Source organism: Chroicocephalus ridibundus, chromosome 1 (assembly GCF_963924245.1).
Source record: "Chroicocephalus ridibundus chromosome 1, bChrRid1.1, whole genome shotgun sequence".
NCBI lineage: Eukaryota > Metazoa > Chordata > Aves > Charadriiformes > Laridae > Chroicocephalus > Chroicocephalus ridibundus.
In genome coordinates, this window is record NC_086284.1 from 17216902 (window position 1) to 17231590 (window position 14689).

At 38.2% G+C, this 14689-nt stretch overlaps 1 protein-coding gene across 2 annotated transcripts in view; it reads left to right on the plus strand.

The window, feature by feature from the left end:
• ARHGAP42 (Rho GTPase activating protein 42) overlaps nt 1-14689 on the plus strand; it is a 171077-nt gene that overhangs the window by 121711 nt on the left and 34677 nt on the right. For both annotated transcript variants that reach the window (XR_010070381.1, XM_063329837.1), the window contains exons 7-11: nt 728-832; nt 4687-4816; nt 8975-9075; nt 11219-11328; nt 14067-14145. Coding sequence is in view for 1 of the 2 variants with exons in the window: in XM_063329837.1 (XP_063185907.1) it covers nt 728-832; nt 4687-4816; nt 8975-9075; nt 11219-11328; nt 14067-14145 (525 nt within the window). In the remaining variant the exon portion in view is untranslated. The remainder of the gene's footprint in view (nt 1-727; nt 833-4686; nt 4817-8974; nt 9076-11218; nt 11329-14066; nt 14146-14689) is intronic.

The window sequence follows — 14689 nt, forward strand, 5'->3', positions numbered from 1 at the left end:
AATGTGAACTTTAAAAAGAATTTTCAACTGGATACATACAGGCTTCAGTTGTGCTGTTGGAGGCAGTCACAGACATACCAGATAGAGTTTGCATTTTTTTCAGAGCAGGAAGAAATAGTCTGGATTTCTTGTGTTGCACTAAGCTGTCCAAAACATACTTTCAAGAGTTTCATTTGTGGAAAATAGGTCATAGCCCAAGCAATTACTGGGAAGAAAGTGAAAAAAGTATTTTGAAGAAAAAAAATCTTGAACTTTGAAAGCATGAAGTTGGAAAATGCACAGCGTCAAAGACTCCAGCTGAAGCACTGGACAAAATGACTAGGAATGAATTAAATTATTATGGAAATGACAGCTTCATGACGCAAAAGCCTGTTTAATACCTCTCATTCTTAAGGTCTGACCATGGATTGCTTGCTCAGCAAAGCTTTACTATTACTAGTAATGAAACCTTACAGTGTTCCAGTAGCTAAGACACAGAATGTTTTTTGCTGATGTTTTGCCATATTTTGCTGCTAAACACTAATAGAAAGTCAGATGTCCTTATTTATTGCTTTCTTATATTCACCTGAATAGAAAAAACATGTAGCAGTTGCTAAGAACTATTTTTTCACTATCATGGGCAATACCTATTCCTTATACATTAGTGTATGTTTTGTTATATTTGTGTTATGTACCGTTAAATGCGTGCATTAAAAAAATATAGTGCTTCTCAATTTTACCTTTTCAGCTTTTGGCCTTTCTTCAAGGATTATTTACATTTTACCATGAAGGATATGAACTGGCTCAGGAGTTTGCACCATACAAGCAGCAGCTGCAGTTCAATTTGCAGAACGTAAGGATGATTTGTATTTGCACCATTTTCTCTGCTAATTTAATTTCAGGATATTAAAGTAGACTTGTAGCACTTTATTGGAACTTTAACTCTCACAATGTTTTAATAAGCAGAAATCAAATTAATATATGAGTAGGAAAAAGTTATTTTTGGTAACATTAATGCAATGAAGATTCCTGGCAACATATAACTTTGGAAAAAATAATCTTCAGATAGTTAATTTGTGATTTCCAGGGTAAAATTTTGGGAGCAAGAACCGGAAAAGCAGGGCAGCAGCCAAGTTTTTATTAGAAAAGACAGTAGTCCAAATAGGCTTAAACACGTGTAAATCCTTTCTTGAGAGTGGGTCCTATCTTCTGGAGTAAGCAGAAGTCCCAAAAGTGCTCCAACTGGTATACAACGATGCAGTTTGTTTCTTTAAGATACAGATTGCCACAGAAAGCTTGTCCTGCTGTCGTCTAGCACATGTGGGAAGCCATTCTCTGGCTGTACTCTGGATTCACTTTGTCGGCATTGGAGAACTGGCGGGCCCTTCCTCCATGGCGAGAAGCTCTCATGAGCACCAAGTTTCATCAGAAGAAAGGATCTGTTATTTGTGTCGAGAATTACTTTCAACTGAGCAGGCAGATATTTTGCTGTATATTGGTCTGAATTTGGTAGTAAGTGCCATACAAGATAACTATGCTCAAAAATTCCACATATATATATATATAAAAATAAATATATATGTATATAAAAAATTATATATACATATTCCAGAAATAACAAAAATGCATTTAATCAACATACATCTCCACTCATCAGAACTGCTGTATTCACGTCTATATTATTTCACTGTGTAATTCAGATGTTACACTTCTAAGGACATACAAGTAAGTAGCTACAAAACATCTTTACACCCAATTTGCATTAGAACCACTATCATTTGCTTTTAAAGTAGGAAGTGAAGTTCAACAGATTTATATTGGGCCAGCCCTGCATTTTTCATGATGAGTAACTTCAAAGTGAAAAACAAATTAAAAAAAAAGGGCAGGAATTCTATCATTTACTTCAAATGCTGTATTTTTGGGGTGACTCCATTTCTTTTCCATTTCATTCTTTCAAGAAAAGATACTCGCCCAAGAGAAATTTTTGTAGCTCCACTAGAGTCAAAGAAGCTATGATAGTTCAGAAGATCTTGCATCAACTTTTGTGGATAGTGCCTTGGCCACTGAACTTAGGGAATATGAAACAGGTCTGGGAGTACAAAAGCACCTTACTGTGCTCAACTGCTATTCCCTGTGGTTACTGGAAAATAAAACGCTGACATTTTCCCTGTAGCATCTTGCTGTTAGAGAGACATATGTTGGCTCAAAGTTGGGAGACAGCATTGGCTTAGCACTCTTAATGTAGATCTGCACTCTTAGGAGTACTGCACTCTTCCAGGTTTTGCTGCAATTAAACACGTGCAGCAGACCTCCGTAGCCCCCTCCCCTTTTACGTCTGTTGTTCACGTGTGGGTGTGGATCCCATTTAAAACAATGCTTGGGGAAATAAGGCAGAACCTCCTACATGATTAACCTTTTCCTTTTAGATTGAAATACAAATGTTCTCTGTCTGTAGAGCATCTCAGCCCCTTGCCCTTTCAAATTATGTATTTGCTCCATTCGGTTTGCTACTAAGACTCTTCCAGATAAAGGCACAAGGGGTCAGTGTTGTTCAACAGCACAGTTTCAGTGAAAGGGTGAAAAATGTGCCTCAGTCCAGAGATTTATTTACTTTAATATGGCAAGTTCTGAGAGGAGCATGAACCCACAGCACAGACCAAAACTGGCATTGTAAGTCAGAATACATTAATATCTTCTATGCGCTTATCTATACAAAGAGACTTAGTAAACATTTTTTTCAATTTTAATGTTAATTAAGAAATAGTTACACTTAATCTCTTCTTAAATAATATATAAGTACAACTTGAAGTTGTAAATAGGCTACAGAGGTAGAGGGAGATATCAAGTTAGGCAGAAGGAACAATGTATTATGATAATATTTTTTATTATATTTACGCATTAGAGAAACATATACGTGAAGATATACTGGGATACAGTACATCATTCACTGCTGTTACTCAGAAGTTTGAATTCTGGCTCCAGATACAGATTCACAGCTTCCTTTTTCTATCGACTGACTTGTCACTCAGAGCATCACCCAACCTCAGGTTGAAATGAAATAGTTTATGTAAGGAAAGACAAACTGAGGACAGCGTTCAGGGAAAATTGTGTTCAGCCTGTTTGTTGTAGCGGTCAAATGTACTCCTCTCCATTGCATTGCTTGGAGAACAACTGATCTGAACTACCATTTCTGTTCTTAAAATTGTCCTACAGGTTAGAGCAGGAGCAGTAACAACCACAGGGATAACAGAATAGTGGCAGATGGGCAGCTCTTAACAGGTCACCATATCCTAACATGACCTGTTGTCACTCTCACTGTTTCAGCTAGCCAGTGGCATACTTTTTATGTCCATTTGGCTTTAATTATCTATAATTTGATTCAAAGTCCTGACTCCTTAAAAGTAATAATTAAAAACTTAATAGACAGAGATAAGCTCCCTCTTGAAGGTCTCAAAATGACCACTGTTAAGTGTGGTCTGAACTGATACTCCACCCTGAGGATATCTTCTGAAAAGTTCAGAGAAGAATTTTACCTCCCTCTTTAATAATGATGTTTGTCTTCAAGAAGAAGATTTAACATGTGTGTTATTATGCTACTCTGCCACTCCATGAGTGGCCCACAAAAAGGGAAAAGTATTCACCGATGTATAAAGTCTTGAGAGTCTCTTTCCGACTAGAGTCCATAAGACTTTGCAGAAACATTACAAAAATTTTTATTCTTTTCTATCACCCGTAGAAACAAAGTGTTCAACATCTGCTATATGAGTAGCAACCTCTCAAACCTCTGGCACTTCATAATAATTCTCCTCTACTACACAGCGTTAGGTGTGTGGAGGGAAACCCTGTTCTCACTGAATTCAATAGGAAAAAATGTCCATTTACATGCATATAGATATTAGCAAATATGAATAACCCACCTCAGTACCTAACTGTTTGCTTGGCTAGATGCCTGGTTACACATGTGATATTTAGGACAGATACAGTATTTCCATGCTTTTGGCACAGTTCTGCCACATGTGACCTGTTTCTTACCTAGCATATTTATATTATACTTAACTGTGGTGTTTGCATAGTTCCATTAAAAATGTTCATGACATGGCCAATAACCTGACTATTCTGAGTATCACCAGCTGTGGTATTACTGCAGATATGGAGACATAGTGCATTTGCCTCTTCCACGTGTGGAGAGGCCGCAGCTGTCTAGAAACATCAGCCTGGTGTTAACCCAAACTAGTGTTTTCTGCCCTGTGCTTCGAGCGGTTCAGTGGGATTTACTGCTTCAGGTTTGGGGCTATGCTATCAGCAACTTCTGGTTTAGCCTGGCCTCTGTCTATGTATCCTACAGTACACAGAGAGAAAGCCTGCATCTGTCCGCAAAATACTGTGTAAGCATACCTGAAGGTATGCAGTTACCTCCTTTCTGAGGTTAGTGACCTGCAGAAAGAGGAACATTACTGTTTTCAACTATTTTTCCTTTACGCTTGTGTGCTTAAGTTGAATTCTTCATTACTATGTTATTCCTAGGCTTCTAGAGCAATGAATTATTCTTTATTGCTTTTTTTTTTTCCTTTTGCGTCTCTGGCAAATGCTTCTGTTGGTCTCCAGAACAGTCTCCTTGGCATTATTAGTAATTATTTCTTCATTGTTGTTTTAGTAGTTGCGTGAGGTAATGTGGGTTTTTTGTTTGTTTCTTTTTCCGGGTATTAGACCCGGAATAACTTTGAAAGCACTAGGCAGGAAGTGGAGAGACTCATGCAGAGAATGAAATCAGCCAACCAGGATTACAGACCACCAAGTCAATGGACAATGGAAGGCTATCTCTATGTGCAGGAGAAACGTGAGTAAAACAGATGGATCTTTTAATTTGATTTGAAAGGCACAGCAATGAAGGCAAGGATGAGAAAATCGTTTAGTTAGTAGGACAACACAACGGCTCTGTGTTTGAATGTCTGCAGACTTCTGCCATGGTTGCTTTCCAAATGACTGAGAGGTTCAAAAAGAAAATAAGTGTTTGACTTTTCAAGAAACATTCAGGGTAGCTGAGATGGAATGATGATGAAAACACTTGTAAGCAACTCAACTCCTGCCCCCCCGGGTGCTTGTGGGTAGGTCCCTGCTGTTGGCACCCCAGTGGCTGACTGGTAGCAAGCTCTGCTCTGGCTGGCTGCCCTGCGCCTTGCTGCAGAAGCTGCAAGCCACCACTCTGCTTTGGCTCTACCTGCCAAACTCTGCTGTCTTCTGTACTTTCTCTGCCTGAACTGGGCCCATAGTTCACCCAGCAGAAGCAACTTCCACCTTGTACTAGGGGTCTCCACTGATCCAGCCACCTTAAGAGTAAATGAACATGCACATAATGGAAATCAAAGGTGTTAGAAGAAGAAAAGTCATCTAAATACAGTCTGGCAGCTTCAAAATAGCTGCAAATCTATACCTATGTTCTATTCACTTCATGAGAATGAAGTGACAAACTAAATAAAGGAATAGAACTAAAGTTGTCTTAAGTGCCTGAAACTACTTGGAAGAGCCTAGCTATACATCATGTTATGAATGAAAACAGAAGCAGGAAATATGTGAAAAGCCAAATGAGAGAATTCAAAATTACACATCACCTGAAGTATCAGCTGCTACCATTTTATACTCTAACCAGTATAGAAAACCAAGTCAAACTAGCTGTGTTAGGCAAAACCCTCAGTAAAATATGTTTCGTTGCTTGGGGTAACCAGATTTATATATTTATTTATTATTTTTTTCTGCTTGCTGACACTGGAAAAATATATAGCAGTGTTTTGAGATAGTGTGTTCATGCTTATGCAAGTTTGACATTTATGCAAAAATTATTAAATGCAACTTTGCAGCTGATTTTTCAATCTAAAAATAAATAGAAGGCATCTGGATATAGAATTCCAGTGTCAGACTTGACCTCAGTTTTGAGCATATCTTCTTCACTGTTCCCTTTTTTGATGATAACTGTAGAGACTACGTGGAATTGTTGATAATTGATTTTCCAAATAACATTATGAAATTAAGCTTTATTCCATATGTGAGCTAAAAGAAAGAAACCTCAATGCTTATCATAGTTACCCTCAGCCACTTTTACCCTCAGTAGAACTGAAACTTTTAAGAAGACCCTCTATGTTTTAGTTGTGTAATAATGATAAAAGAAACCTGTGTTAAGTGGAAATTACACTGAGTCCTGCTAATGGGGGAGGGAGAAAAGCAGTGAAGCACTGGGCACATGCTGTGCTTCATTAAATAGAGAAAGGCCAACTTGACATCCTCTTACCGAAAAGAAATTTGTTCATTAGTTTATTTTGGAGTGAGAGTAACAGGGTCCGTAATCCGTGTCAGTGGGGAAGGTACTAGTTGTATGTTTCCTTGTTGTGCACTTTTACTTTATTACAACCATCATCCCATAAGTTCTTGTCAAATTATGGGCAACTGGGTTAAATATTTCCTATTCTTGAGAATAAATCCTGTATATATTTGTTAGTGCTCTGCATGGTGGCAAGTATGTTTTTTTTGAAAAAAATGACCATAAATTATTTTCATTCAGATGGACAGTCATAAGTAACAGACTTAAAATTGCAGTGTAGGTGTCTGGCTACAACTTTTTAATGAAAAACAGCAGGTGACTTCTAGACTCATCTAAAACAGCTTTGAGAGTGCTCATCCTTCTTATATATGCTTAAACAGTTAATGAAATGCCATCAGAGGAAAAAAATTATTTAGAATAATTGTAGATTTTGTTTTGCCAAGTGAAAATAAGTTAAAATATAGGAACAGAACAGCTAACTTCTGAGGGTGGGTGGGTAGTTGACTTTTCATGACATTACTTTCCTGCAAAACACAGGCAATGGGAGAATTTTCTCCAAGTCAGCATCACAGACTGTGTAAATTTCCACCTCTACATTTCTGGATTGCCAGACATCTGACTTACACAACTGATGCAATCTCTTGTATATCCACCACCTTTGTGGAAGGCTACATTTAGAGGGCAAAGCCATTGTATTTATAGCAAAACTGCTAGGTTTGTTTTTAACACCTTCCATTTTTATTGAACTGTTTACAGTTTTTTAAAGAAACAAACATAAATCCCTTAAAACAGTTTATTTTTTTTTGACTCAGAGCTCTTGCATTTTAAAAAGAATTAAAAGGTCCAGATATACTGTACTTTGAAAAAAATCAGTATAATCTTTTTCCTGTGAGTAACTACCATTGAAATGAATTGGGAAATTACATGTGGGTTGGAAGTATCATCTAGTCCTTTGCTATTCTGAATTTACATAGATACATATATGTATGTATTTTGTTTTGGCACCTACATTTGAGATGGTTCTGCAGAGAGGGGCCATGTTTGAATGCCAGGCCCTGAAGCATAATGCTGTCCAAGAGGAGGGAAATGCTTTTCCTTCTTGGTACCTCTTCACACTGCCATTGTGTTTGGTCTCTGCAGCTGAGTACCCAGGAGCTGTGTCAATGCTAGTACAATAAATGGGGCTGTCCTCTGCCACTGAGACAAGCTTGCACAGAATATCCCACCCTCTGTGCAGAATTTCCTATCCTCAAAAGTCAAGAAGCTTTGTCCAAGTTACCTGTTGACTATGTGTTACCTGGTGACCTTGAACGCCGCCAGCACTATTCATCAACCAGTGCAATTATAGCCATTATGTTCTGGCCCGAGGGGGAGCAGTCACACTGCAAAAACCCGAATTATCCTGTCCTCTGCCATGCACCACGCCTCCAGATACATCTGTAAGAATCTGGGAGCTTATTTTGTCTCTGTGCTACAGTAAACATCTTTTTTTTTCCAGGAAATTGTGGGAGATCTTAGCTGTACTTCTAGGATGTGGAGGGAAATGGTGGGAGGATTTACTCCATGTCCTCACAGCAAAGAACACGTTATAAATGCCTGTATCTAAGCTAGGTTAGCGGATGAAGTTTAAAATACCATTGGGCTAAGCTCAGGAGGGTTTTGGGTTTAAATTCACTAAAGATTCACAGCAGTGCCTAGGCAAAGCTCTGGATAATCCAGGAGTGAAAACGTCTTCTGTATCAGAGATCCTATACTTTGCGGTAGGGTTAAGTAGTAGTGTGGTGCGACCTCTCCAAGATAAGGCGTACATCCACGTACTTGGGGATTGCTGTAAGGCTACCTAAATTGAAGACTAGTGAACCCCTAAGTACATTATACTTTGGTACTGTGAGTGTGTGCAATTCTTAGTTTGTGGAGACGGTCAGTTGTGTGCCAGCTGTTACAGCTGCCTCTTCCCCCGCAGGACCCCTTCTAAGGCATAAAAGGACAATGTTTCTTGCTGGTGGCGCCACCTCTGCCACCCAGCATTTTATCCTTTGTCTCTAAACCACTATTGGTTTAGAGTGCATTGTTCCTTTCCTTTCTTTCCTTTCACGTAATGAAATCACCCATCAGAGTTCAAATACATAAGATTAAATGTACCTCTGAGCCAATGCCATTTTACCCGCTCCCTTAAGGTAAGAGGTAGAAAATAGCCTTGCTATGATACCTCCAAATGCATTTGTTACTTTTGACAAGAACTCTGAAAGTAAGGAGAAATGCACTCTGAATTTATGACTTTGTGCAATTTTCTGGATCAAATACCAGACTTCAAAGTTTTTCTCAGAGAAGGGATGTAATACTGAATTCTTGAGCTTCACTTGGGTTCATAAAATCTCCACCTGTATTTCCTAGGCAGAAAAATCCTCAGGATCTTGCGTGTCTCCTGTCTGTTTCCCCTAGTAAAATGCTGTTACCCATCCAGTCACCAAAGAAGACCGGTCTGTTGGAACTTTGGGTACCGTTATTGAGCTACAAGATTTTGAAAATTACACCTGAACAACGTGTTAAAATTTAAAAATTAGGGGAATTTTTGGTTTTGGAGGCTGCATGTGGGTGCTTTTCTCTACTCTATCTAGTTCCAACTAAAATAGTGATAAAATGCCAAATAATTACTTTTAATACTATCTCTTTTTAATCTAGGACCTCTTGGATTTACATGGGTAAAACATTACTGCACTTACGATAAAGGAACAAAAACGTTCACTATGAGTATAGCTGAAACAAAATCTGGTGGAAAAGTGGTGAGTTGCACATACATGAATACCTACATGAACTGTATATTCCATCTTTTATATTAAGCATTCTGTAAAAAGAAAAATTGTTGTAAATAAAGCATAAGACTATTTTTGTACATGAGGCAATGCATGTCATATAGCATAGATAAATTAAATATTTAAATAAAAATATTTCTTTTAAAATGTATATAAACTACACATTAAATAACTTCTCTAATGTGGTGGTTCCAAATGCATAGGTAATCAATCCCATTTGCACAGAATCATAGAATGGATGAGGTTTGGAAGGGAGCTCTGGAGATCATCTAGTTTAATCTCAGCACAGGGTCGGCAGAGCAGGTTAGCAAGGTCTCTATGCAGTTGGATTTTAGATATCTCCAAGGATGGAGACCCCGCAGTCTCTGTGGGCAACCTGTTTCAGCGTTTGACCACCGTAAAAAATATTTTCCTTAAGTTCAAATGGAATTACCTGTATTTCAGTTTGTGCCCATTACCCCTTGCCCTTTCACTGGCACCATTGAGAGGAATCTGACTCAGTCTTCTTTACTCCTTCCCATCAGACATTTATAGATGAATCACTGATATGGTCCCCCTTCTCCAGGCTGAACAGTCTCAGCTCTCTCAGCCTCTCCTCACATGACAGATGCTCCAAGTCCTTAATAACCTTGGTAGCCCCTATCTGGACTTGCTTTAGTATGTCACTGTGCCTCTTGTGTGGGGAAGCCCAGCACTGGACCCAGCACTCCAGATGTGTCTCACCGGTGCTGAACAGAAAGTGAGGATCACCTCCCGGATCACCTCCCTTGGCCTGCTGGTAGTGCTCTGCCTGATGCAGCCCAGGAGGCTGTTGGCCATCTTTGCTGCAAGGGCACATTGCTGGCTTATGGTCAACTTGTTGCCCACCAAGATCTGCAGGTCCTTTTCTGCCAAGCTGCTTTCCATCCTGTCAGCCCCAGCTTGTCCTGGTGCCTGGGGTTATTCCTATTCATGCTAAAAAGTGCTGGCTCCAGTATTGACCCCTTGGGCATACCACTAGTGACTGGCTGCAGCTGAACTTCTGCTGTGAGCTCAGCAGTTCAGCCAGTTCTCAGTCTACCTCAACATCTATTTATCTAGCCTGTATTTCACCACTTTTTCTATGAGGATGTAGTAGGAAACATCCTATTGTGGTAGGGAGTAGTGTCGAAAGCCTGGCTAAAGTTGAGATAAACAGTGTTCTTTGTTCTTCCATCATCCACTGAGCCATCCATCACATTGTAGAGGGCTATCAAGTTGATCCTGCATGATTTCCCGTTCATTAAATCCATGCTGACTACTTCCAGTCCCCTCTCTATTCTTAATGTGTTTGGAAATGCTTTCCGGGAATATTCACTTCATCACCTTCCCAGGGATCAAGGTGATGCAGACTGGCCTGTAGTTCCCCATAGGATGAGAGCAAATGGCCTCAAGTTGCACCAGGGGAGATTTGGATTGGCTATGAGGAAAAATTTCTGCTCCAAAAGACTTCTCAAGCGTTGGAACAGGCTGCCCAGGGAAGTGGCTGAATCACAAGCCCTGGAGGTATTTAGAAGATAGGTAGACATGGTGCTTAGGGACATGGTTTAGTGGTGGACTTGGCAGTGCTAGGTTTACGGTTGGACTCAATCTTAGTCTTTTCCAACCTAAATGATTCCATATCCTTCTCCTTGCTCTTCTTGAGGACAGGAGTGACATTTGCTTTCTCCCATTCCTCAGACAGTCCCGTGATTGTGTCAGCCTTTCCAACATTATAGTGGCCTCACAGTGATGGTGGCCAGAACTAGGAGTTAGTCCGCTTTATTCTTTAGAATTCATCTACATGCGAGTGTTGATAGAATTATATGATATTTATTCTAGCGTATAACATATAATCATATATGCAGATGTTTGTGAAGTTTCGAATTTAAGGAGGTTTCTGAAATATAAAGATTAAATAATAAATATGTGACAGAAAGGTATTAACTGTAGTCTTATTTTATATAGAGAGAAATTATTGTATATGTTCCTAAATAATTTTAATCCCCATCATAAGACATGTTCTTTTATCTGTTCATACAGTTAAATGTAAAATGTCAAGCCAAGGTATATCAGCATACTGCCTGTGCTGATTTTGTTTTGTTTTGTTTTACAGAATGGCCTTGTCACAAGCGCACCAGAAATATTCAAGCTAAAATCTTGCATCAGGAGAAAGACAGATTCAATTGACAAACGTTTCTGTTTCGATATTGAAGTATTTGAGAGGTTTGCATTTTTTTTCATTGTGTTAACAAATTGAAAATAGTTAAAAATAAAAGCACTTGCAACCAATATATAAGAATTACTCTGTAATAGGAACGTATATTTCTCAATACACTTGTATCCAGACAAACGAGGCTTTCAAGGCTTAGTACTTATTTGTTCAAACCTGTTTTTCTAACAAAATTCACTGCTTTGCATATGTGTTGTCTTAACTACATTCTGTTTGCATGCAGATACAAGGTGGATTCTCACAGAACCTGTAGCACAACTGACTACCCTCTTTTAGGAACAGATCATAAATATTTTTATAAATACTTATTAATAATAATATTCTGTACCTGTCTCTATTTCTTTCAGAAATGTATGATAGCATATCATTTTTAAAAAATTACTTCTACAATTTTTTTCCACTTATTCCTGTATATTATAATTTTATAAGATAGATGAAAACAGCTTTTCTGTATTTGAAGTATATGTATGCAGTATTTTGTAAAAGTATTTTTTCAAGGCTGGGAAGAAAGAGAAATATTGAATTAATTTTTTTCTTAAAATATCATAAATAGACTGACTTATGTAGTTGTTCTCTTAAGAAATATTTTATAACTTTTACTGTCATTTTAAATTCCATTCAGAATACTGTATTTGAATGATAATTTTGAGGCTACTTTGGCACTTTTGAGTATAATACATTATTTTTCTAAAATAGACTTCTGAGTGAGTTCCGGTTTAAGAAATAGAAATTTGAGATGAACAAATGTTGAGCCTAATTGGTCTCTTGAAAGCTTCTAAGCTTCAGTTGGCATGTTGAGTTTGAAATCGGTAGTTGTTTCTTTCTGTGTAGAATTGCATTTATTAGCCACACGCGTGGCAGTAGCATTGTAACAGATTCACAAGTGAGTCTTGTCCCTTCTCTCTCCCTTACTCTACTGGAACGTCCACAGTTCAACACCACTGCACAGAACAATTAGTTCCATCTGCAGTTCTTCAAGTTCTCGTCAAAGAGATAGTTATAGGCACTTTTTATGTATTATTTATTCCTTTTGGACATTTTGATTGATTACAAATGTGCGTGGCCTATAAGTTAAAGGCATTCTGGAAACTTAGACAGAAGATTGAAAGGGGAGTAGAATACAAAGTTACGTGGTCATTATTGTACGGATCTAACTTTCTCAGGCTGATAGAAAGTTCACTTTTCCAATTGATTTGGTATTCAGCAGGGAAGTAGTAAATTTTTGTACAAGTCAGCAGAGGAGATAATAGACAACAAATCAGTTTCTATTTCTCAAAATGTTTTTGAGAGAAAAATTCCTAGGTAAGAATCTTTGGGGATATAGCAAGATGGAATGTTAAAACAGAAATAGACTTAAAGAAAATAGAAAAACAATTATACATCTTGGCTTGGATTGACTATATCTTTTTACACTTGTGATAGTAGATAGCAAATAAAATACTCAGCTTGGCATTTTTAAGTGTAAGGGCAGGGCTTGCTCCACCTTGAACGGTTTGAAGATGAATACCTAGTAAAAGCTATAGCATTTGTGAACCTACCATAGAAAAATCACAGTTTTGGACAATCTGCTGCAAGTTTTGAGCAGAGATACCCTACACTGGTGTGGGAGCAGGACTTTTTAAAATGGACTGTCCTACGTGCATTCTGTGCTGGAAAATCAGTGAATTACTTTCAAAGCATTTCTTAAAGAACTAATTTGCCTGTGAACACAAATAGAGACTAATTCCTTGTATTTACACATCTGTTCATATAATTATTTCCAGGACAAAGAACAAAACTGCTTTCTCTTCTTTTTTTTTGGTTCCTGTGACTCTTTTTCTGTGCAGCGTCAAAGCTTCATCAACAGAGAGGATATGCCACTTTTTTAACTTCTGTCATCATGGTTAGAGCACAGCCAGCAGAAAGAACTGGGTTTTTTTGAATCACCTCAAATAGAAAATTCCTCCACCATGACAGTACACAGCTCAATTGGCTTTACAGCTCCATACTTCAGATACTATCACAAAGTGCACTTTTTAGGCAACCACTTTAGGGCACAGTTCTTTTGACCAACTTTGGAGATCTGTTTTGGGATATGATGACTTAGGAAGAATTACTTTACTGAAAGAGTGGTCAGGCACTGGAGCAGCCTGCCCAGGGAGGTGGTGGAGTCACCATCCCTAGAGGTACTTAAGAAACATCTAGATGTGGTGCTTCAGGGCATGGTCTAGTGACAGAGATTGTAGGTTGTTTGGTTGGACTTGATGATCTCAAAGGTCCTTTCCAACCATGAAGATTCTGTGATTCTATGACTTTTAGATTAAAAGTACCTACTTCTCTTCGTTTGCTATCAAAGGAATGTAGATAACCAGCTCAGGCATAGATGTATGTAGTGAAATTGAGCTGATGTAAGTTTTTCACCCTAAGCATCTCGCCACTGAAAAATAATGGCTTGTGTTGGATCCCGTTTGCAGGTGTATAACCCATCTTGCAATGCGGAGGTGTCTAATACCTACTAGAGGGTTGTAGCACTTAGGACGCGCCATCTAAAATTACCCTTTGCAGTACTGAACTTTTGAAAAACAGACCTGTTTTTTTAAGTCTAGCTCAAAGTTATTGTATTGTTTCTGAAGCCATCAATTTTCTTTTACTTCTCTCTATCTTCATGTCAATACGCATTTGGATTCTGACTTTCAGTACTGTTTCAGGAAAATAAATTAGTAACTTCAGCGTGCGCGTATGTTTTTGACAGACCTGGAATCATCACGCTGCAAGCCTTTTCGGAATCCAACCGAAAACTTTGGCTCGAAGCTATGGATGGAAAGGAACCAGTAAGGATATTTTTTTCATTTTCTTTTCTTTCTACAGTTTTGTGGCACACATATTAAAGAAAGAAGCTAGTATGCATTGCAGCCACTCTGTTGCAGTACAGACAAATACAGTTCTGTTCTTTGTGAGACATTATCACAAACACACAGTGAAGATAGGTACAAAGTAGAAAAGCAGAACTAGTAGTGAATTTAAGCCTTTATTTCTATATTATTATTTTATGTTAGGATATTTAATGTTTAAGTAATATGATAGCATATTGACTAATAGGATTCATGGTTCAGATAACATTTGTGAAGTAGTAGTTTCTGCAGTGGTAGAGACAAACCATCTTTTAAGGCAGCATCGTGGGGTAAACAATTAGTACCATCTTGAAAGGCACTGCAGAGGGCATAAAAATGTGTTGAAAGCTACTAAGAGACAGGCTTGTCTGAGATTTCTTCCCACTATTAATCTGTTCTTAAAATAGTCACTGAATGAGGGTGATGCCAGACCTGTATCCAAGCAGAAAAAAATAGTTGATTGGTTTTATGAAATGGAGTGTTT